General features: G+C 37.0%; 1 protein-coding gene across 2 annotated transcripts in view; it reads left to right on the forward strand.

Annotated features, from left to right (window-relative positions):
* CHM (CHM Rab escort protein) overlaps positions 1-25024 on the forward strand; it is a 198101-nt gene that overhangs the window by 50515 nt on the left and 122562 nt on the right. For both annotated transcript variants that reach the window (XM_022580809.2, XM_022580810.2), the window contains exons 3-4: positions 4223-4295; positions 6606-6730. In XM_022580809.2, coding sequence (XP_022436517.1) covers positions 4223-4295; positions 6606-6730 — 198 coding nt within the window. The remainder of the gene's footprint in view (positions 1-4222; positions 4296-6605; positions 6731-25024) is intronic.

Below are 25024 nucleotides of genomic sequence, written 5' to 3' on the forward strand. Positions count from 1 at the left end.
AGACTGTCCTCAGTTCTTTTCATTCTTTTTTCTTTATTCTTCCCTGCAGTAGTTATTTCCACTAGTTTATCTTCCAGGTCACTTTTCCGTTCTTCTAGCTCAGTTATTCTGCTATTGAATCCTTCTACAGTATTTTTAATTTCATTTATTGTGTTGTTCATGGTTGGTAGTTTCATCTTTACTTCTAGATCCTTGTTACATGTTTCTGGCGTTTTGTCTATTCTATTTCCAAGATTTGGGGTCGTCTTTACTATCATTATTCTGAATTCTTTTTTAGGTAGACTGCCTATTTCCTCTTCATTTGTTAGGTCTGGTGGGTTTTTATCTTGCTCCTTCATCTCCTGTGTGATTTTCTGTCTTCTCATTTTGCTTATCTTACTGTGTTTGGGGTCTCCTTTTTGCAGGCTGCAGGTTCGTAGTTTCCGTTGTTTTTGGTGTCTGTCCCCAGTGGCTAATGTTGTTTCAGTGGGTTGTGTAGGCTTTCTGGTGGAGGGGACTAGTACCTGTGTTCTGGTGGATGAGGCTGGATATTGTCTTTCTTGTGGGCAGTCCACGTCTGGTGGTGTGTGTTGGGGTGTCTGTGGACTTATTATGATTTTATGCAGCCTCTCTGCTAATGGGTGGGGTTGTGTTCCTGTCTTGCTGGTTGTTTGGCATAGGGTGTCCAGTTCTGTAGCTTGCTGGTCGTTGAGTGAAGCTGGGTGCTGGTGTGGAGATGGAGATCTGTGGGAGATTTTCGCTGTTTGATATTATGTGGAGCTGGGAGGTCTCTTGTGGACCAGTGCCCTGAAGTTGGCTCTCCCACCTCAGAGGCACAGCACTGACTCCTGTCTGCAGCACCAAGAGCCTTTCATCCACATGTCTCAGAATAAAAGGGAGAAAATGTAGAAAGAAAGAAAGAAGAAAAGAGAGAGAGAGAAAGAGAGAAAGAGAGAAAGAAAGGAAGTAAGAAAGGAAGGAGCGAAGGAAGGAAGAAAGAAAAGAAAGAAAGGAAAGAGAATAAAATAACTAAGTAAGATAAAATAAGTATTAAAATAAAAAATAATTAAGATAAATTTTTTAAAAAAGAAAAAAAAACGGACGGATAGAACCCTAGGACAAATGGTGACAGCAAAGCTATACAGACAAAATCTCACACAGAAGTATACACATACACACTCACAGAAAGAGGAAAAGGGGCAAAAATAGTAAATCTTGCTCTCAAATTCCACCTCCTCAATTTGGGATGATTCGTTGTTTATTCATGTATTCCACAGATGCAGGGTATGTGAAGTTGATTGTGGACCTTTCATCTGCTGCTTCTGAGGCTGCTGGGAGAGATTTCCCTTTTTCTTCTTTGTTAGCACAGCTCCGGGGGCTCAGCTTTGGATTTGGCCCTGCCTCTGCATGTACGTCGCCAGAGGGCGTCTGTTCTTCGCTCAGATAGGATGGGGTTAAAGTAGCTGCTGCTTCAGGGACTCTGGCTCACTCAGGCCGGGGGGTGGGGGGGGAGGGAGGGGCACGGAGTGCGGGGCGAGCCTATGGCGGCAGAGGCCGGTGTGATGTTGCAGCAGCCGGAGGAGCGCCGTGTGGTGTCCCAGGATCACAGGACCCTGGCAGTGGCGGGCTGCAGAAGTTCCTGGGAGCGGAGGTGTGGAGAGTGACCTGTGCTCGCACACAGGCTTCTTGGTGGCAGCAGCAGCAGCCTTAGCCTCTCATGCCCGTCTCTGGGGTCCGCGCTGTTAGTCGTGGCTCGCGCCCAACTCTGTAGCTCCTTTAAGCAGCACTCTTAATCCCCTCTCCTCGCGCACCAGGAAACAAAGAGGGAAGAAAAGGTCTCTTGCCTCTTTGGCAGGTCCAGACTTTTTCCCGGACTCCCTCCCGGCTAGCCGAGGTGCACTAACCCCCTGCAGGCTGTGTTCACGCCACCAACTGCAGTCCTTTCCCTGCGCTCTGACCAAAGCCCGAGCCTCAGGCCCCAGCCCCGCCCGCCCCAGTGGGTGAGCAGACCAGCCTCTCGGGCTGGTGAGTGCCGGTCCGCACTGATCCTCTGTGCGGGAATCTAGCCGCTTTGCCCTCCACACCCCTGTTGCTGTGTTCTCCTCCGCGGCTCCGAAGCTTCCCCCCTGCGCCACCCGCTGTCTCCGCCCCCGAAGGGGCTTCCTAGTGTGTGGAAACCTTTCCTCCTTCACAGCTCCCTCCCACTGGTGCAGGTGCCGTCCGTATTCTTTTGTCTCAGTTTTTTCTTTTTTCTTTTGCCCTACCCAGGTACGTGGGGGAGTTTCTTGCCTTTTGGGAGGTCTGAGGTCTTCTGCCAGCATTCAGTAGGTGTTCTGTAGGAATTGTTCCACGTGTAGATGTATTTCTGGTGTATCTGTGGGGAGGAAGGTGATCTCTGCGTCTTACTCTTCCGCCATCTTCCCGATTCCCCCATCTATCGATAGTTTTTATTGCTTTCTGTGTCCTGTCTGAGAAGTCTTTGTCTACCCTGATTGTCAGATTTCTGATATATATTTATTAGTAATAAATTGATGTAGCCATTAAAAAATTTTATTTAGGTCTTGAAGCTTTCACCCAGTAGTCAGAGCTTCTCATTTAGGACCTTATGGTGGCTTAAAAGAAATCTAAATATCTCAACAAAAAATTTAAAGGCAGTGGTTTTTATCACTGGTTCAGGGTTATTTTTTTCAACACTCAGGATATTTTATAGTTTTGTTGAGTGATATATTTAGAGGATGGGAAGGGATGGCAGAAGTGTATTATTCTCAGGCAAGGGAGAGGAGAGTATAAATTTGCTATGGGAAAACTCTAACATCCCTCTCTTTTCCCTCCTTCTCTATACTGGCTATTACCCACCTTCTCCTTCCACTGTTGTCTCTGATCCAAGGGATAATAGCTTCTAGGCTTCCTTGATTCCAACACCTAGAATTGTTAGTATAGCTGAAATTTTTCCTAAATTTTAAAGCTCTGTAGAGATCTGGATAGTGTAGGAATTTACATCATCCCCAAGAGAATTATCAGATTATAAGTAAAGTAGTGATCTGTATTAATAGACCTACTTTCACAGGTGTTCAGTTTAACCATTTTCTCTGTTAGAGCAAGCAGTGATTTTTGGTAAAATATTTGAGCCTAAAAACTGACTGTTCTTGAGACCAACCAAGAGTTGATTGAGGAGAAATCTATCAGAATTTTTAGAGGGTATCCAGTAGCATTATGGATGAGTAATTTTAGATATCATCTTAAAGGTTTTAGTTTTTGTTTAAAAAAGACCTTTTATAGATTTTTATTTCATTAGAGAAGGATACAGAGAAGCAAAAATGTAAACAAAACCAAGAATCTCCCAGAACTAGAGTAGATATTGTAGGTGGGTTTGAGTGTACTTTGGGGCTCATCATACAAAGAATCAGTATAACGTGATGAGTTTTGCAAGGATTGATTGGGAAGCCCTGTGTGTAGTGCTGAGAGTTCTGGTTGCCAAAAGTCTGCTACTTACAGAAGTTAATCAGAAGTCCAGTGTCTACAAGGTTTACCTGATCCTAGCTAGGAGACCTCTGGGTTCTCTAAAATGGAGTGATCTTCACAGGACTGTGGAGTGAAGAATAGTTTACCCAGTTACCAGTGGAAATATTGTTGTTGTTATACTTATCACAGAAGTCTTGATGTGAATGACTGTGTCCCAGGATCTACTTTTATTTGTGGCCCTGAAGGCTTAGAATGGCACAGGGCCTTCCAGCAGATCTCGAGTAGCCAATTATATATGTGTATATACAAAATTTATTTAGGCATGGGAGATGGGTTTGGTGGTAGTGCTAGCAGTGGATATTTACTGCTTGTGGAAAACTTAGCAGTTTTTTCCAGTGGCTTTCTTTGAGATCTACCAAGATTTTCTTCCCAGCCATTTTTATTAACCCAGGAGTGAGATTTGTTTATGTTAAAACAAATATACTGCTCAGTGACCATATCAGGATGTTCACAATCACATGATCCAGTGGCACTTGATCAGTGCTGAAAGCTCTAAGGAGGCCAAAGCGATCTTTTAACTCCTTATACAATGAAAAGTTGACTTTGAGATCTGAAAGGCCCACTTCTATTTATTTTGTTCTACTGTCTCCTCTAATCTCAGCATCCCTATTATGTGTGCTTTTGAACTCTGGGGTAGCAATGTTGAAAATGACATGGGATGAAGATCAGTGACTTGATTTTTTTATACCCTTTTCTTTACTCTTATTTTTTATTGTTACAGAAGAAGCTACTATGGAGGAAACTGGGCCAGTTTTAGCTTTTCAGGACTGTTGTCCTGGCTAAAGGAACACCAGGTAAAGTTCTTATCTGATTTTTTAATCTACTAGGTTATATTTTGTGTCACGTAATAACCCTGCATTGAAGAAGACACTAAGTTTCCTCTGTAATATAGGATTGATAACTTATTTACTTATTTAACAAAAACTGTGCAGTCACCTTTTCAGCTAATATTTTTCCAATACCTCTAAAATACAGATTTCACTTTTTAAGTATAAACAGATAACATTGGCTGAAGAATAAATCATATATGTTTCATACCGTTTGCTAATTACTCTGTACGCCCAAATATCAGGCAAGATTTTTTTTCTCCCAGTCTTTCAGAAAAAATATTTCAGTCCTTATAAAATCTCACATATTACTAGTTGTTCTTTCAGTTAGTATGTTTTAGAAAAAAACCTAACTGTTTGGGGAAGATACATTAATTTGAAATGATCTCAGTCATTGGTGGTTTTACATATTTATAGAAATCACCTGACAGAATCATACCTGACAGTAAAAACAAAATGCAAGGAAAGAAACAATATAAATTTAGTAATTTATTTTCCTAAGGGTAGGATCTCACTACTACAACTGTTGGATATCATTGTAAAGAAGTTTTTAGAGATCATTTTCAGCGTACGTTTAACACGGGGAGTTGATTGTCATGCAGTTTACCAGTTTTATGAGACATTAAAAAAACTGTCCTAATTTTATGTAAATGGTGCATGTGGCTTGAAATGGAATTCCTACTGACAGCATCATACATAGAATCAGAAACTGCTGTATCTCAAAAGGGTTCAGACATTTGGGAAAGGAGGATGATAGACTCTAGAAAATTGTATTCAGTTAACTAAGAATAATACAGCTAAGACTTAACTAAGCACTTACCATATACCAAGCTAAGCATTTTAGTTTTCTTGATTGATTTAATGGTATATATGACTCAAAAAGTGTAGTGATGGCAAAGACATTGACATTGAAGGTACACTGAAGATTCAGTTTGAATCTTATTATTGTATGAAATGAGAGTGTGGAGAAACAAGCAATATTTGTAAAGTAACATTTCATGTAATGACACAAACTATGTATGAATCAAGAAAGTAAATGTTATAAATAGATTCATTTAACTGTTTAAATGAATATGCCTCAAATATTTTATGTTGATCAGAAACCCTTTTTTGAACCTTATCCTTGGGAAGTGTGTGTGAGGATCACCTCATGTTGAGTCATATTCAGTACTTCCATGCAAAAATTTAGTCTAGATTCTCAGAACAACAGCATCAAAAATACCCTAATTGTCTGAATGGAAAATTTTTGGTGAGTGAAGGGATTTTTAAAAAATAAACTTTGGTAATGGGTTAGATTTATTAAAACAAAATATTTTTGTAGATGTTTCTTTTATTTTAATGCTTCTTTTACTCCAACATCTTGACTCTGTCACCATATCCTTTTTCCCTTCACTCTCTGTCCCTGGTCCATAGTTCTTTTTTCAGGCTGTACCCCTGTCTATATGTTCAAAGTTCCTGTACTTCACCTCCTATTTATGTTGGGATGTTTAATGCTGTCTAATAATTACACTTGATGATAAGAGCCATCTGCCACTACTTTTCTTCAGCTTAAAATATTAAATTCAGGACAATGCAGCCTTTTAAAAATAATTATTGCCCTACTTTATGAAATCTGTAACTTTAGAAATTTTCTGAGGTGAATTTACTTAAAACAAAGGCTACTGTAGTTATATTTCACTACTAGTTTGTTGAGTATATATAATACATTAAAAAATTTTTCTCTCTGAGAGATGGGTAACAAGTGGATTAAAATTTTAAACAGATTAAAAATTGATCCTTGACCTTTGGAAAAGGTATATCTTGACATCTTCAAAAATCCCCTGTATTCAAATATTGTGTCATATAACTTTCTCCGTAAAATATAATTAGGAATTATTGAAAAACTTAAAGGGCCACTTTCAATCCTTAGTGAGAGTTTATATACTTTGTTATACATTCTTGTTTTTATTGTATTTCTAAATATAAAATATTCAGGTCGATTATTATAAAGTCCTTAGTTATATTGGGCTGAGTGTTTTTCAAAAACACTTTTACATATAATCAAAATTTGACACAGCTAATGACCAACCTTCAAAAATCTGAAAGTAAGCAGAATGAAGTAATTTTGGGCCTGCTTTTTTAACAACAAAATGTAAAACTTTATTATTAATAAGTAATATGTGCCTTTTGATGTGATGAGAGGCAAAGCATGAATTTAGAAAGGTATAAATTTTCTCAGAAAAGTAGAGGTTCAGAGTACCCAATTTAATTACAATTTCTTATCTGTATATTGTTTAGGAAAACAGTGATATTGTAAATGAATGCCCAGTGTGGCAAGAGAAGATCCTTGAAAATGAAGAAGCTATTGCTCTTAGCAGGAAGGACAAAACCATTCAACATGTGGAAGTGTTTTGTTATGCCAGGTATGAAAATTATTTATTTACAATAAACTATGTTCATGACTTCTTATTCACATGTCTTCAGAAGAAGCCAGCAGTAAGAATTTATATGGCATTGGTTGCTACAAGTCTACTTGATATGCTGGTTTGCATTTTTAAAAATGTAACATTAGTTTTGTTAGGTTTGTTCATTTGTATTATTTTTTAGATTCCACATATAAGCGATACCATGTAGTACTCGTCTTTATCTGACTTATTTTATTTAGCATAATACCCTCTAGGTCCATCAGTGTTGTCGCAATTAAACTTCAAAAACCAACAAACTCATGGAAAAAGAGATCAGATTTGTGGTTACCAGAGACGGGGGTGGGGGCTGGTGGTGGTGGTGGCAGGGTGCGGGGAGGATTGGATGAAGGCAGTCAAAAGTTACAAACTTCCAGTTATAAGATAAATAAGTGCTAGGGATGTCATGTACAACGTGATTAATATAATGAACACTGCTGTGTGTTATATATGCAAGTTGTTAAGAGAGTCAATCCTAAGAGTTCTCATCACAAGAAAAAATATTTTTTCTATTTCTTTAATTTTGTATCTGTATGAGATGATGAATGTTCACGAAACTTATTGTGATAATCACTTCATGATGTATGTAAATCAAATCATTATGCTGTACGCCTTAAACTTATACAGTGCCGTTATGTCAATTATATCACAATAAAACTTTTGTGGAAGAAAAAAATAAAACTTTCAGTTGTGGAAGAAAAAAATAAAACTTTCAGTTTTCTCTGTTTAGATAATATATTAATGACTTATAATTTACTGAGCTCTTTTATTTTTACTTTTTATTAAAAAAAATTTTTTTTGGTCGCACTGCGTGGTATGTGGGATCTTAGTTCCCAGACCAGGGATCGAACCCACACCCCTTGCAGTGGAAGCACGGAGTCTTAACCACTGGACCCCCAGGGAAGTCCCGTGAGCTCTTTTAAATACATTATCTTATTTGAGCCTTACAATGGTCCTGTGCTAGGATAGAGCAAATAGTATTAGATTTTTCACAGAGTCCTCAGTGGAGCTCAAAGAGTTTAATTTGCTGAAGGTCACATAGCTTGATAAATATCAAGGCCATACCTAAGCTAGATAGTGGTGGAGTCCAAGATTAAAGCCCAGGGTTTTTTAATCCTAATTCAGTGTTCTTCTAACTCTTAGATAACAGTCAGTGTAGCAAAATGGAAAATTATAATTTTGAATTAAAGAAATCAAATTGAGTGGCCATGACATCTGGGGGCATATCTTTGTAAATCAAGAGAGAAGTGGGGGGAAAGTAATGTTTTCAGTGTCTCCTTCTGAGTGAAAGAATTCATTGTTTTAAAACAATTGGAATAGTTTATTTTTTCAGATGACATGGTTGATGGGCTGAAAGGTAACAATCACATAGTTCAGTTCAACTGTTATGGAGTTATGGAGTTGAGGGTTTTAGAAATCAGACTGTCAAGCTCTTTAATAGTAATTAAAACTTAAAATCCAAGATACTAGAAATTTTTCAGGATGTGTACTGTCATCATACATATCCTTGCTGTGGTACAGTGGTAAGCGTGACCTGAGCCCGTGAAAAGTTGGGGAACCTGTGGTTGATTTCTTAACCTATATTCATATCTGTCAGGTGACTAGCATTTTCTGCCATTAATACATAGTTAATTTTCTATGATTTTCTGCAAAAGGACAGCCTTTGAAATATCAGATACAGATTATAATTTGCATAATGCTAAATGGCATTCAGTATGGAAAGGTATAACTCTCTGATATTGTTTAGACCCAGCGTAGACAGATCTAGAACAGAAGGTGATCTCAAGTGAAAATTCATACGCTTTAATGAAACCAGGAATAAATATTTGGTAACTTTCTTGTGTGTCCATGAATACTACTTGACTAGAATATAGTGACAGTCACACTCAGGCCCTTTGAGAGGTACTTTTGCTATTTCAAGGCCTTTGATTTCTCTATGCTTCATGACAATTAGTGTTTATGGTTTCTGGTGACTAAAATGACACATTTTGAGTGCAGAGGAAATCATCTCGTTTTTTATTTCTGATCTCTTCAGTTTCATTTTTGGAACTTCTCAAAGTGATAAAAGATTGGTGGTGGAAGGTTTGTTTTAAAACAGAGAAGTAGGACTCTGCTATATATTTTCATTGCCCATTAGAGGTTGGAACAAGAGGTGAACTGGGATAATGTTCTATATGTCTTCATTTACTTGGAAAGGGTAGCTAGTTATTAATGCCATAGTAAGCAGGATGAGCCCTGAGAGCATCCAGTGGGGGAATGTACAGAAAATCTACTTGTCTATAATAAGTGCTACAAACATGAGTAAACAGGAATAACAGTACCTTTCTTAGCCCCAGCCAGACTATGGCATCCTTAACCTTTTGGATCATGACCACAAACTTGGCATTATATGAAAAGGGCTAGGGCCAAAATACCTGTCACAAAGATTTACTTTATATGAGAATTCATCACCCAGGACCCACTGGCTTAAATCAAACTCCTTGTTGAATACATATTTCTGACAACCCTATTTTCTGGTTTTCCTACTATAGTAGTTTAAAGCGGCAAATAGGAAAGGGGTGTCTGCTGGAGGCAGGCACACTGAGAACCACACTGAAACCAGGGTTATACTCCTGCCTTTATGATTCAACTTACTGTGTGATACTGAGCAAAAGATGTCCTCTTGGACTAGGTCATCTCAGAAGTCCCTGTGGGCTCCAACATGCTGCTGTTTTACATGTTAGTTGATAGAGTAACAGAGGAAAAGTAGACAGAATCAGCAAGCTGAGAGCAGGCTTTGGGCCATTTAGTGTAGGGGCAAATGGCTTTGAATCAGGATCCCTCAAAGACATCACTGTATTATAGCACAGTATAACAATTGATGATCATAATTCTATCCCGATGTCTTCAGGAAAAAGTTAAATTATGTTCTCTCTACTTCACTTGAAAAGGTGGGGGTATTTGAAATACACTTTAGAAAGATGAATATTAAAACTGATTAGAGGGCTTCCCTGGTGGCACAGTGGTTAAGAATCCACCTGCCAATGCAGGGGATGTGGTTTCGAGCCCTGGTCTGGGAAGATCCCACATGCTGCAGAGCAACTAAGCCCATGCGCCACAACTACTGAGCCAGTGCTCGAGAGCCACAACTGCCGAGCCCACGTGCCACAACTACTGAAGCCCATGCGCCTAGAGCCTGTGCTCAGCAACAAAGAGAAGCCACCTCAATGAGAAGCTCGCGCACAGCATCGAAGTGTAGACCCCACTGGCCGCAACTAGAGAAAGTTGGCGCGCAGCAACAAAGACCCAACACAGCCAAAAAAACCCAAAAAAACAAAACTGATTAAAATAAAAATTTTACCATTTTAAGAGATTACTTTTGGTGCTCTTAGAAAATTCCCTCATTTTCTCCCTAAGAAAGGATATCACTATGTAGTAGATCCTCGACGTTCTTGTGGGATACATCACAAAATTCCTCGTGAATCCCCTTTTGTAAATATGTAATGAAGAATATGGTGCAGGTTCCTGGCTCTTTGTTGTTATTGCTTTGTTTACATATGTGTTATGTTACTGTTACATTTTGTGGATATAGTGTGTGTGTGTGTGTGTCTGTCTGTGTTTCATTCTGTACAGTTTTAACACATATGTGGGTTCATGTAACCATCACCACAGAGAACAGATCAGTTCCATCACCACAGGGATCCCTCCTGTTGCCATTTTATAGCCACACCTCACCTCCTTCCCCAAAGTCCTAACTCCTGGCAACCACTAATCTGTTTCCCAACTCTATAATTTTGTCATTTTTGAGGACATTATGTAAATGGAACTGTACAGTATGTAACCTTTTGCCACTGGCTTTTTTTGCTCAGCATAGTTACCCAGAGATTCATCTGGGTTGTTGCTTGCATCAGTATTTTGTCCCTTTTTATTGCTGAGTAGTATTCCATGGTAGCAATGTACCACAGTTTATTTAGTCATTCATCCACTGAAGAACAGCTGGGCTGTTTCCATTTTGTCTATTACAAATAAGAATGCTATAAATGTTGGTTTACAGGATTTTGTGTGAACATAAATTTTTATTTTTCTGGGATAAATGCCCAAGTGTACAATTCCTGGGTCATATGTATGTTTAGTTTTAGAAGAAACTGACTTTTCCAGAGAAGCTGTACCATTTTACATTCCCACCAGGCATGTGTGAGTGATTCAGTTTCTCTGTATCCTCACCATCATTTGGTGGTGTAACTTTTTTAGTTTAGCCAGTCTTATAGGTGTGTAGTAGTGATATCTCATTGTGGTTTTAATTTGCATTTCCCTGATGGCTGATTTTGAATATCTTTTCATGTGCTTATTTGCCACCCATGTGTCCTTTTTGGTGAAATATCTGTTCATGTCTTTTGCTCATTTTTTAATTGGATGGACTTTTTTTTCCTGTGGAGATTTAAGAGTCCTTTATATATTCTAAATGTACCCCTTGTTAGATATGTGGTTTACAAGTTTTAATTTTTGTATAAGGTGTGAGGTTTAGGTCAATGTTCATTTTTTTTAACCTATGGATATCCAGTTGCTTCAGTACTATTTGTTGAAAAGGCTGTTTTTCCTCCATTGAGTTACTTTTGCATCTTTGTCAAAAATCAACTGGCTGTACTTGGATGGTCTGTTTCTGGATTCTGTTTTCTGTTCCATTGATGTCTATGTCTTTTCCCACACCAGTATCACACTGTTTTGATTACTGCAGCTATACAGTTGGACTTAACATCAGTTCGAATGATTTCCCCCAATTTATTCTTCTTTACCAAGATTGTTTTAGCTGTTCTACAGTTTGTGCCTTTCCATATAAATGTTTTAATAAGCCTGTCCATGTCTAGAAAACATTGCTGGAATTTTGATAGGAATTGCACTAAAGTTACAGATCAACCTGGGGTGAATTGACATCTTTATTATTTTGAGTCTTCCAATCCATTGACAAGGTAGGCCTCTCCATTTAGGGAGGTCATCTTTGATTTCTTTCTACAGGATTGTGTAATTTTCAGCATACCAGTTCTGTACATGTTTTGTTAATTATATACCTAAGTATTTAATTTTCTTTGGAGCCAGTGCAATTGTAAGTGGTATTATTGCTTTTTTAATTTTGGTTTTCACTTGTTCATTATTCATATCTAGAAATATAATTGGTTTTTATGCATTCATCTTTTATCCTGAAATCTTGCTGAACGTGCTTATTCTAGGAGTTTTTTGGTAGATTCCTTGGGATTTTTGCATAGGAAGCCATGTTTTCTGCAAAGAGGAACAGTTTTACGTCTTCATTTCCACTGACTTTTTTTTTTAGTCTATTTTCTATTGAGAGTCATGTGTTTTCTGCCCATAGCCACATACTGCAAGTTAATTGTATTTTCTACTTATCCTTAGGCTCACTTAATGAGCATTTTTTTCATAAAGGAAGTTATTATCACTTCCTGAGGACTTTGTAATTATACACTAATGCTGGGCAATCATTTAGGTTCTCTCACTTGCTAATTATCTTGATCTTGTACACTACTCTCTCAGCATATGCAAGTCAAATCCACAATCTGACCAAATGACAAATTACCAAAAGCCTTACACTTTAATGGTCATTCATGCCAAGAGTTTATTTTATTTAGTTGCATCAGACATATAGAGAGAAGTCAAACCTCAATCCCTGGTAAATTATGCATATAGAATATTGTTTTAAATATTGATATTTTGGTAAATTTCCAAAATATCATGTAAAGATAGCTTTATAATGATATGAATGCTGAAATATTATGACTTGTCTTCCCATCTTAGACCAGATGAGTTAGCTTATAGAGTTGACGTTTATTAGGCCAAAATCTATGGTTTGATTCTCATAGATGTCGCTTGATATTTCATCAAGGAAGAATAGTGTCTATCTCGGCCACAAACAATATTATAGTCATAACCAGTAGCCTTTTGATTTTTAATCTTTGATTACAAGGAGGACAGGGCAAGGATTCAAGTAGATCAGTGCAAACCCATCACCACTGCTTGGAAAATACCTCAAACTACATGGCAAGTCAGTAACACCATATTCTAATGTAAACATATAGGATAGCACATTATTTTTTTTATGATTGTTGACTTTACTTATTGTCAAAAATAATTCTTAAGTGTTCAATCTAAAGGTTTTAGTGATCTTTTGAACATTAAAGTTAGTGTCTTTTGGTTATTGCATAGTTAGACTAAATATTAAAATAGAAATTGTAGGGATTAGTCTCTTTTAATAACTTAAGTCCAGTTATCACAAATTCTATAAAGAACTACCCAGATTGTTTTGTTTTATCAGTGCTTTGTTACCCTGAATGCTGCTTGTAATAGGTGAGTTAATCTCTAGTTTGGGCCAGAAATACTTTTGCTATACATAGATTATCTTTCTTTGAAACAAATTTTGTGATTATACAGTTGACTTATAGAAGGGAAGAATAAAAGAACTATAGCATTTATTGGATATTCTTTGTGGCAGCTGCTATAACTTGCTTCCTTACATATTTTATTTCATTCAGTTTCATTTAATCTGTGCTATGACCAGGGAGAGCCAGAGATAGGAGAGCCAGGATTTGAGCCCATATCTATCTAACTCAAAAGTTTGTGCTGTTTCCATTGTGTCACATTGTATTTCAGGAATCAGATAAATACATGTATGCGTATCAAGGAAGCCATTCCACCAAGTGAATAAAGTATTTCCTTTGTGAAGACTAGCACCTAAAGAAGTACATTTACTTCTTTAATTTACTAGAGTAGTGTTTAGAATTGTAAAGTAATTATACCTATATTGGGGAATGAAAGTGCCTAACTCCCAATGTTTGGAAGATAAGGGATGAATCCAGTAACCTTTAGTTGTTGTGACTGTAGTTTGTACGCCACAAGATACAGTAGTTTAGGTGAGGAGATAAAAGCAGCTGCTATTTCTGGTTTTAAATATCCAACAGAAGATGAAAAGGCACAGTACATTAATCCACGCAAACCCAAACAGTTCTTAGGTAAAAGATGATTGCCTATTAATTGCATGATGTCATGTAGTTTCTTTAGTGAGAAGAGATTTTTATCTTTCTAAAATATTGGCAAGAACTTGTACCTTTTCTGTCCTTTCTTTTTTTTGCATAATACTGAACATTGTTTCCCCTGTTCTGGCGTGATAATGTTAAAACAGGATGAAAACTTGCTTCTTAGATTTATAGACGAACCAGCTCTTCCGTGGATTGATACTAAAATAAAGACATTGTAATACTCATCTAAAATTCTGTTTATTTACTTTAGATTCTAAAACTTTAATTTAAAAATTTTATAAGTAACATGAGCCTTTTAAGCAAAAGCGTAATAATACCAATAAGAAAGAAATACAAAATTAAAAAAAAATGAAAAATCACCTATAAGTTTTATAATTTAGAGGAAGCTATAATTTACCACTGTGTACAAGTAAGTTTGTTTTAGGCTATAAGTGACACAGTGCCCAACTAAAAGTGGATGGGTAGGTGGGAGGGTAGGCAGGTGGGTGGGTTGGTTGGTCCTGTTGCAGAATTTACTAATTGAGAATCTTAATCACATCAGAGTTGGGGTAGGTCCCCAGCACTTCTCTTAGCTTCCTGTCCAGAGTTACAAGATAGTTGCCACGATTCTGAACAGGTTTTCACACAGCAGAAATCTCAACGTGAAATGAAGGGGGAGAGATTTTCTTCTAACATGTGTATGCTTTTTTTTGTTTGTTTGTTACTATTATACTAGGGAGTCTTTACCAAAGCCCCCAGCAGATTCTCCCTTGTCTCATTGGCTAAAACTAGATAACCAGCTCACTCTTAAATCAGTCACTAACAAAGGGCAGTAAAATTACCATAATTGGTTTTAATCAGTCATGATCCATCCCCTAGTTCTGGGTATCTTCTGCCTGATATTGGAACAAAATTGCAGCTCTTGTGGCAGGGAGGAAGACAGTAATCGTTGTTGAGTAGGCAACCAATAGTACCTGCTGTACACCACCTTATGCTATTTTGTTCTTGGAGAAATGTGACAAGAGGTTGATACTTCAGCTATATTCTACTGTACGTGTTAACATTTTAAGTTGGTAACAAATAAGGAAATATATCTACCAATATATTATATTGCAGCAATTCAAAATCGACTACAGTGGTTTTTTTATATTGCTGTTTTCTGGAACAACTTTTTGATAGTTTGATTCTTATGAGTAACCATTATACATTTATTTGCAGGAATAAACAGCTGGGTAGCAGTGTAACGTGTACTGTGCAAATCAAAAGTGAATGGCCTTAGCACAAAGTGCATACATCAAAGTAAAAGAATACAATTTCTGCAACAAGCTATACTGTGGGGAAAAAAGGTGCAAATGACTGAAAAATAAATAGTGAACACCTGTGCTGAATAAATTAACCAGCTGGTTGGCAATTTTTCATTTGACTTATCTAAAAGGGTGACTGTTACAAGGCATTAATAAGACATATTCACTTTGAGGTGTTCCCTTGTTACTACCATTAATTGATAAGCAATACTAGATAATATCAGAATTTATACCCCTAAATTCTCAGAGTTATATGTAGATTGTGGCAAGCGGTAAAAAGTGCATTCAACTAAGCAGTTATTCAGCAGTTGCAATTAGGTAAAATTATCTCAAAAATACTGTTACACTGTATTGTAAATATCCTTTGAAATTCAGATAAGCAATATGTGACATTAGATTTCATCTGTCAATTTATTTTCATATCGAAAAATTTTATAAGAACTAATGATGCAGATTTTTCCCCTTTGTATGTTAAAATCATAGTAGTGTTTTAGAACTCAAAGGTTCCCTTGAGAGCTTATAATTCAGCCACATTCATTTACAAATGGCAAATGTGTTTTTATACTTTTCAAACTTTAAAATTAATAAAATTGAGTTATTATTCTGAAGTGTTCTCCAAAGTTTGAATTATTTTTTTAAGAAAAATAATTTTTTTAACCACAGTATAAAGTTTTAAATTTGAGGGACGATAAGTCCTTTTTGATGAACAGAATTTTGCTTGCTGTGGAATTAAGTGGAATTTGGGGAGTTTTCTGGTGTCTTTATAACTTCTAGCTAGGTATTAAATTCAATGTTGGCAGAACTCCAAAAAATATTTTAGTTGTCGTTAATGGAAAGTAAGGAAACTATAGTGTTTCTATTGCCTGTGTTTTCCATAGTGCTAGGAATTTCACCAGATTATGATGTTGAGAATAGTAAAACTTAATAGCTTATGCATGTAAAACAAATTCACAAAGAATAACTCCTTTCCTTAAACTTATACCCTTAATTAAGTATTTGGACTTATATTTTCCAGATTGTCCAGTACTGGTTAATGCATTTCATTCACTCTAGAAAGCTCTCTTTCTCAGAATATAATAGAGAGCCACTGACCAGATAGTAGCTGTGCTCAGTTTTCGTGGTGTCATCATCATGCTCTGTAATAAGAGAAATTGCCATATTCTGTCTTACCTGTAAAGTATAATTAATTATCCTGCCATTTCTTAGTTTAATCTTTAGATGTGGAACTTTTTGCTGAAAGTTGTCACCTTAGATCCCTCATGGAACACACTTTGGTTTACTGGTTTTCAAACTAATGAAAGTGAATACAAAGCATGAACAATTCTGTAGAAAATATACAAATCAAATTTCATATTATTGCTCTTCATTTTTAATGTTGCTTAATGGCAGTGGTGCTTATGTGGTTATGTGGCCAGAGAGCTTTCAACATGTGATTAAAAACCTAAGAACACATGTTTTGAGTTGCCTGTTGACCTGTGGGAAATTTAACAATATCTTACGTTTGATTAATATCTTATGTTTGATTAACCTTTTGGAGTTTATGAAAAATACTCTTTATATATGTTAGCTCATTAATCTTACAAAACCCTCATGAAAGTTAAGGCAGATGAATGATCTCCCATTTCATAGATGGGGAATCTGAAAGGTTAATATCTGCTAAGTAATACATCCAGGACTAGAATTTTCCCACTACCATTTCCTAGATCTGAAAATGGTTTTGACGTTAATGATATCATCCTTTTTTCATTATATTTAATTGAAATTACTAGATTATAACAGTAACCATGGTATTTTATTTCTTAACATTTAAAATAAGTTATTCTTTCCTTGTAACCTTTCTTATTGTAGTGTTTTTTTGTGTTAATTTCAAAGAGGCACTTTTTGTTCACTGCCCACAAACTTTTTTTTAAATTATTTTTTTATTTTTAATTTTTTTAAAACTCTTTATTGGAGTATAATTGCTTTACAATGGTATGTTAGTTTCTGTTTTATAACAAAGTGAATCAATTGTACACATACATATGTCCCCATATCTCTTTCCTCTTGCGTCTCCCTCCCTCCCACCCTCCGTATCCCACCCCTCTAGGTGGTCACAAAGCACCGAGCTGATCTCCCTGTGCTATGCGGCTGCTTCCCACTACCTATCTGTTTTACGTTTGGTAGTGTATATATGTCCATGCCACTCTCTCACTTTGTCCCAGCTTACCCTTCCCCATCCCCGTATCCTCAAGTGCATTCTCTAGTAGGTCTGTGTCTTAATTCCTGTCTTACCCCTAAGGTTCTTCATGACCATTTTTTTTTCTTAAATTCCATATATATGTGTTAGCATACGGTATTTGTCTTTCTCTTTCTGACTTACTTCACTCTGTATGACAGACTCTAGGTTCATCCACCTCACTACAAGTAACTCAATTTCGTTTCTTTTTATGGCTGAGTAATATTCCATTCTATATATGTGCCACATCTTCTTTATGCATTCATCTGTTGATGGACACTTAGGTTGCTTCCATGTCCTGGCTATTGTAAATAGAGCTGCAGTGAACATTTTGGTACATGACTTTTTGAATTATGGTTTTCTCAGGGTATCTACCTACTAGTGGGATTGCTGGGTCATATGGTAACTCTATTTTTAGTTTATTAAGGAACCTCCATATTGTTCTCCATAGTGGCTGTATCACTTTACATTCCCAACAACAGTGCGAGAAGGTTCCCTTTTCTCCACACCCTCTCCAGCAATTATTGTTTGTAGACTTTTTGATGATGGCCATTCTGACTGGTGTGAGATGATATCTCATTGTAGTTTTGATTTGCATTTCTCTAATGATTAATGATCTTGAGCATTCTTTCATGTGTTTGTTGGCAATCTGCATATCTTCTTTGGAGAAATGTCTATTTACGTCTTGAGCCCATTTTTGGATTGGGTTGTTTGTTTTTTTTCACACACACACACTGTATTTTATTTTTACAAGAGATGAATAAACTGACACCAAGCATTGTAAATGGATGACCACAACAAAAGCAACAATGATTGAAATTACCAAACACAAAACACACTCATACTATGTCATAATATTGATATTCAGTCCAGTAATCCTCCACTGGAACAGCTCCTTTACTTTGCAGTGAAAATTGATTTGTATATTTTTTGCCTCTGAGTCCTTGTGGGACTTTTATTTTTTAATTCAAACAGAAAGTCACAAAAATTATAATCATCCTCATCAGTTCACTCAGTCCCATGTAATTAATATTTTTTTCATCTTGATCTTTTGTTAGCACTTTTATGAATTCATCAGTTTTCCATTAGAGTTCTGAAAATGCTTATTCATTCAGTTCAGCAGTATAGTCAGTTACCAGAAACCTGTACTTGTCAGAGTCTTTTCCATGAATTCCTTGAAGATGAAACCCTTTTATAGGAACATTTTTGCAAAAGCATCACAGTACACCCAGAACTGTCTGTAAATGACAAAAGACTTAAAAATGACCCCGGTTAAAGATTTAATGAAAGTTCATAATAATGCAATTGACAAGGAAATTTAGTTATTTCAGAGATACACATTTTAAAGTAATAACTAGAATTATGACTTATCATACCAAAACATATAAGATTTCTAGAAATTTCATGTAATATCTGAAACATTTAAATTAACATATTTCCATACAAATAACCCAAAGAAAGTTTAGTATTAGTTGTTTTTTGTTTGTTTGTTTGTTTGTTTATACTGCAGGTTCTTATTAGTCATCATTTTTATACACATCAGTGTATATATGTCAATCCCAATCGCCCAATTCAGCACACCACCATCCCCACCCCACCGCGGTTTTCCCCCCTTGGTGTCCATACCTTTGTTCTCTACATCTGTGTCTCAACTTCTGCCCTGAAAACCGGTTCATCTGTACCATTTTTCTAGGTTCCACATGTATGTGTTAATATATGATATTTGTTTTTCTCTTTCTGACTTACTTCACTCTTATGACAGTCTGTAGATCCATCCATGTCTCAACAAATGACTCAGTTTTGTTCCATTTTATGGCTGAGTAATATTCCATTGTGTATATGTACCACAACTTCATTATCCATTCATCTGTCAATGGGCGTTTAGGTTGCTTCCATGACCTGGCTATTGTAAATAGTGCTGTAATGAACATTGGGGTGCACGTGTCTTTTGGAATTATGGTTTTCTCTGGGTATATGCCCAGTAGTGGGATTGCTGGATCATGTGGTAATTCTATTTTTAGTTTTTTAGAAATGTCCATACTGTTCTCTGTAGTGGTTGTATCAATTTACATTCCAACCAACAGTGCAAGAGGGTTCCCTTTTCTCCACACCCTCTCCAGCATTTGTTGTTTTGTAGATTTTCTGATGATGCCCATTCTAACTGGTGTGAGGTGATACCTCATTGTAGTTTTGACTTGCATTTCTCTAGTAATTAGTGATGTTGAACAACTTTTCATGTGCTTCTCGGCCATCTGTATGCCTTCTTTGGAGAAATGTCTATGTAGGTCTTCTGCCCATTTTTGGATTGGGTTGTTTGTTTCTTTAATATTGAGCTGCATGAGCTGCTTGTAAATTTTGGAGATTAATCCTTGGTTACTTGCTTCAGTTGCAAATATTTTCTCCCATTCTGAGGGTTGTCTTTTCGTCTTGTTTATGGTTTCCTTTGCTGTGCAAAAGCTTTTAAGTTTCATTCGGTCCCATTTATTTATTTTTGTTTTTATTTCCATTTCCCTAGGAGGTGGGTAAAAAGGATCTTGCTGTGATTTATGTCATAAAGTGTTCTGCCTATGTTTTCCTTTAAGAGTTTGATAGTGTCTGGCCTTACATTTAGGTCTATAATCCATTTTGAGTTTATTTCTGTGTATAGTGTCAGGAAGTGTTCTAATTTCATTCTTCTACATGTAGCTGTCCAGTTTTCCCAGCACTACTTACTGAAGAGGCTGTCTTTTCGCCAATGTGTATTCTTGCCTCCTTTATCAAAGATAAGGTGACCATAGGTGCGTAGGTTATCTCTGGGCTTTCTGTCCTGTTCCATTGATCTATATTTCTGTTCTTGTGTCAGTACCATACTTACTGTCTTGATTGCTGGAGCTTTGTAGTTTAGTCTGAAGTCCGGGAACCTGATTTCTCCAGCTCCGTTTTTCTTTCTCAATATTGCTTTGGCTATTTGGGGTCTTTTGTGTTTCCATACAAATTGTGAAATTTTTTGTTCTAGTTTTGTGAAAACTGCCAGTAGTAGTTTGATAGGGATTGCATTGAATCTGTAGATTGCTTTGGGTAGTATAATCATTTACACCATGTTGATTCTTTGAATTCAAGAACATGGTATACCTCTCCATCTATTTGTATCATCTTTAATTTCTTTCATCAGTGTCTTATAATTTTCTGCATGCAAGTCTTTTGTCTCCTTAGGTAGGTTTATTCCTAGATATTTTATTCTTTTTGTTGCAGTGGTAAATGGAAGCATTTTCTTAATTTCACTTTCAGATTTTTCATCATTAGTATATAGGAATGCAAGAGATTTCTGTGCATTAAATTTGTATCCTGCTATTTTACCAAATTCATTGATTAGTAGTTTTCTGGTAGCATCTTTAGGATTCTCTTTGTATAGTATCATGTCATCTGCAAACAGTGACAGCTTTACTTTTTCTTTTTCGATTTGGATTCCTTTTATTTCCTTTGCTTCTCTGATTGCTAATGCTAAAACTTCCAAAACTATGTTGAGTAATAGTGGTGAGCGTGGGCAACCTTGTCTTTTTCCTGATCTTACTGGAAACAGTTTCAGTTATTCACCATTGAGGATGATGTTGGCTGTGGGTTTGTCATATATGGCCTTTATTATGTTGAGGAAAGTTCCCTCTATGCCTACTTTCTGCAGGGTTTTTTTCATAAATGGATGTTGAATTTTGTCAAAAGCTTTCTCTGCATCTATTGAGATGATCATATGGTTTTTCTCTTTCAGTTTGTTAATATGCTGTATCACATTGATTGATTTGCATATATTGAAGAATCCTTGCATTCCTGGGATAAACCCCACTTCATCATGGTGTATGATCCTTTTAATGTGCTGTTGGATTCTGTTTGCTAGTATTTTGTTGAGGATTTTTGCATCTATGTTCATCAGTGATATTGGCCTGTAGTTTTCTTTCTTTGTGACATCTTACTGGTTTTGGTATCAGGGTGATGGTGGCCCCATAGACTGAGTTTGGGAGCGTTCCTCCCTCTGCTATATTTTGGAAGAGTTTGAGGATAGGTGTTAGTTGTTCTGTAAATGTTTGATACAAGTCGCCTGTGAAGCCATCTGGTCTTGGGCTTTTGTATGTTGGAAGATTTTTAATCTCAGTTTCAATTTCAGTGTTTGTGATTGGTCTGTTCATATTTTATGTTTCTTCCTGGTTCACTCTTGGAAGGTTGTGCATTTCTAAGAATTTGTCCATTTCTTCCAGGTTGGCCATTTGATTGGCATATAGCTGCTTGTAGTAATTTCTCATGATCGTTTGTATTTCTCTAGTGTCAGTTGTTACTTCTCCTTTTTCATTTCTAATTCTGTTGATTTGAGTCTTGTTCCTTTTTTCCTTGATGAGTCTGGCTAATGGTTTATCAAGTTTGTTTATGTTCTCAAAGGAGTAGCTTTTAGTTTTATTAATCTTTGCTACCGTTTCCTTCATTTCATTCTCATTTATTTCTGATCTGATCTTTATGATTTCTTTCTTTCTGCTAACTTTGGGGTTTTTTGTTCTTCTTTCTCTAATTGCTTAAGTGTAAGTTTAGGTTGTTTATTTGAGATGTTTCCTGTTTCATAAGGTAGGATTGTATTGCTATGAACTTCCCTCTTAGAGCTGCTTTTGCTGCATCCCCTAAGTTTTTGGTCCTTGTGTTTTCATTGTCATTTGTTTCTAGGTATTTTTTGATTTCCTCTTTGATTTCTTCAGTGATCACTTGGTTATTAAATAGTGTATTGTTTATCATCTATGTGTTTGTATTTTTTACAGTTTTTTTCCTGTAATTGATATCTTGCCTCATAGCATTGTGGTTGGAAAAGATACTTCATACGATTTCAAGTTTCTTAAATTTATCAAGGCGTGATTTGTGACCTAAGATATGATCTATCCTGGAGAATGTTCCATGAGCACTTGAGAAAAATGTGTTTTCTGTTTTTTCCGGATGGAATGTTCTGTAAATATCAATTAAGTCCATCTTGTTTAATGTATCATTTAAAGCTTGTGTTTCCTTATTTATTTTCATTTTGGATGATCTGTCCATGGGTGAAAGTGGGATGTTAAATCCCCTACTATGATTGTGTTACTGTCGATTTCCCCTTTTATGGCTGTTAGTATTTGCCTTATGTATTGAGGTGCTCCTATGTTGGGTGCATAAATATTTACAATTGTTATATCTTCTTCTTGGATTTAACCCTTGATCATTATGTAGTATCCTTCTTTGTCTCTTGTAATAATCTTTGTTTTAAAGTCTGTTTTGTCTGATACGGGAATTGCTATTCCAGCTTTCTTTTGATTTCCATTTACATGGAATATCTTTTTCCATCCCCTCATTTTCAGTCTGTATGTGTCCCTAGGTCTGAAGTGGGTCTCTTGTAGACAGCATATATACGGGTCTTGTTTTTGTATCCATTCAGCCAGTCTATGTCTTTTGGTTGGAGCATTTAATTCATTTACATTTAAGGTAATTATCGATATGTGTGTTCCTATTTCCATTTTCTTAATTGTTTTGGGTTTGTTATTGTAGGTCTTTTTCTTGTGTTTCCTGCCTAGAGAAGTTCTTTTAGCATTTGTTGTAAAGCTGGTTTGGTAGTGCTGAATTCTCCTGGCTTTTGCTTGTCTGTAAAGGTTTTAATTTCTCTGTCAAATCTGAATGAGATCCTTGCTGGGTAGAGTAATCTTGATTGTAGGTTTTTCCTGCATCACTTTAAATATGTCCTGCCACTCCCTTCTGGCTTGCTGAGTTTCTCCTGAAAGATCAGCTGTTAACCTTATGGGGATTCCCTTGTGTGTTATTTGTTGTTTTTCCCTTGCTGCTTTTAATATTTTTTCTTTATATTTAATTTTTGATAGTTTGATTAAATTGTGTCTTGGTGTGTTTCTCCTTGGATTTATCCTGCATGGGATTCTCTGTGCTTCCTGGACTTGATTATCTATTTCCTTTCCCATATTAGGGAAGTTTTCAAGTATAATCTCTTCAAATATTTTCTCAGTCCCTTTCTTTTTCTCTTCTTCTGGGACCCCTATAATTCGAATGTTGTTGCGTTTAATGTTGTCCCAGCGGTCTCTGAGCCTGTCCTCAATTGTTTTCATTCTTTTTTCTTTATTCTGCTCTGCAGTAGTTATTTCCACTCTTTTATCTTCCACATCACTTTTCTGTTCTTATGTCTTAGTTATTCTGCTATTGATCCCTTCTAGAGAATTTTAAATTTCATTTATTGTGTTGTTCATCACTGTTTCTTTGCTATTTAGTTCTTCTAGTTCCTTGTTAAACGTTTCTTGTATTTTTTCTATTCTATTTCCAAGATTTTGGATCATATTTACTATCATTATTCTGAATTCTTTTACAGGTAGACTGCCTATTTCCTCTTCATTTGTTAGGTCTGGTGGGTTTTTTTCTTGCTCCTTCATCTGCTATGTTTTCTTCTGTCTTCTTATTTTGCTTTTCTTCCTGTGTTTGGGGTCTCCTTTTCACCGGCTTCAGGTTCATGGTTCCCATTGTTTTTGGTGTGTGTCCCCAGTGGCTAAGGTTGGTTCAGTGGGTTGTGTAGGCTTCCTGGTGGAAGGGACTGGTGCCTGTGTTCTAGTGGAGGAAGCTGGATCTTGTCTTTCTGGTGGGCAGGTCCACATCTGTTGGTGTGTTTTGGGGTGTCTGTGGCCTTGTTATGTTTTTATGCAGCCTCTCTGCTAATGGATGTGCTTGTGTTTCTGTCTTGCTAGTTGTTTGGCATAGGGTGTTCAGCACGGGAACTTGTTGGTCATTGAGTGGAGCTGGCTTGGTGTTGAGATGGAGGTCTCTGGGAGATTTTCTCCGTTTGATATTACGTTGAGCTGGGAGGTCTCTTGTGGACCAGTGTCCTGAACTTGGCCCTCACACCTCAGAGGCACAGCCCTGACACCTGACTGGAGCACCAAGAGTTTGTCATCCACACAGCTCAGAATAAAAGGGAGGAAAAAAAAAGAAAGAAGAAGATAAAATAAAGTACAATAAAATATAATAAAGTCATTAAAATAAAAAAATAATTAGTAAAAAAAGTATTTTTAAGTAATATAAAAAGGGAAGACAGGCTATACAGACACAGATCACACACAGAAGCAAACAGATACACACTCACAAGAAGAGAAAAAGGGAAAAATTTATATATATCGTTGCTCCCAAAGTCCACCTCCTCAATTTTGGATGATTCGTTGTCTATTCAGGTTTTCTACACATGCAGGGTACATCAAGTTGATTGTGGAGATTTAATCCGCTGTTCCTGAGGCTGCTGAGAGAAATTTCCCTTTCTCTTCTTTGTTCATACAGCTCCCAGGGGTTCAGCTTTGGATTTGGCCCCGCCTCTGCATGTAGGTCGCCTGAGGGTGTCTGTTCTTCGCCCAGACGGGACCGGGTTAAAGGAGCAGCTGATTCTGGGGCTCTGGCTCATTCAGGCCGGGGGAAGGAGGGGTACGGTGTGCGGGGAGAACCTGTGGTGGCAGAAGCTGGCATGACGTTGCACCAGCCTGAGGTGCATCGTGTGTTCTCCCAGGGAAGTTGTCCCTGGATCACTGGACCCTGGCAGTGGCGGGTTGCACAGGCTCCCGGGAGGAGAGGTGGGGATAGTGACCTGTGCATGCACAGAGGCTTCTTGGTGGCTGCAGCAGCAGCCTTCTCGTCTCATGCCCATCTCTGGGATCTGCGCTGATAGCAGCAGCTCGTGCCCATCTCTGGAGCTCCTTTAAGTGGCGCTCTTAATCCC

This window comes from Delphinapterus leucas, chromosome X (assembly GCF_059928025.1).
Source record: "Delphinapterus leucas isolate spDelLeu-1000000601 "Yukka" chromosome X, BTC_Dleu_Yukka2, whole genome shotgun sequence".
Taxonomy (NCBI): domain Eukaryota; kingdom Metazoa; phylum Chordata; class Mammalia; order Artiodactyla; family Monodontidae; genus Delphinapterus; species Delphinapterus leucas.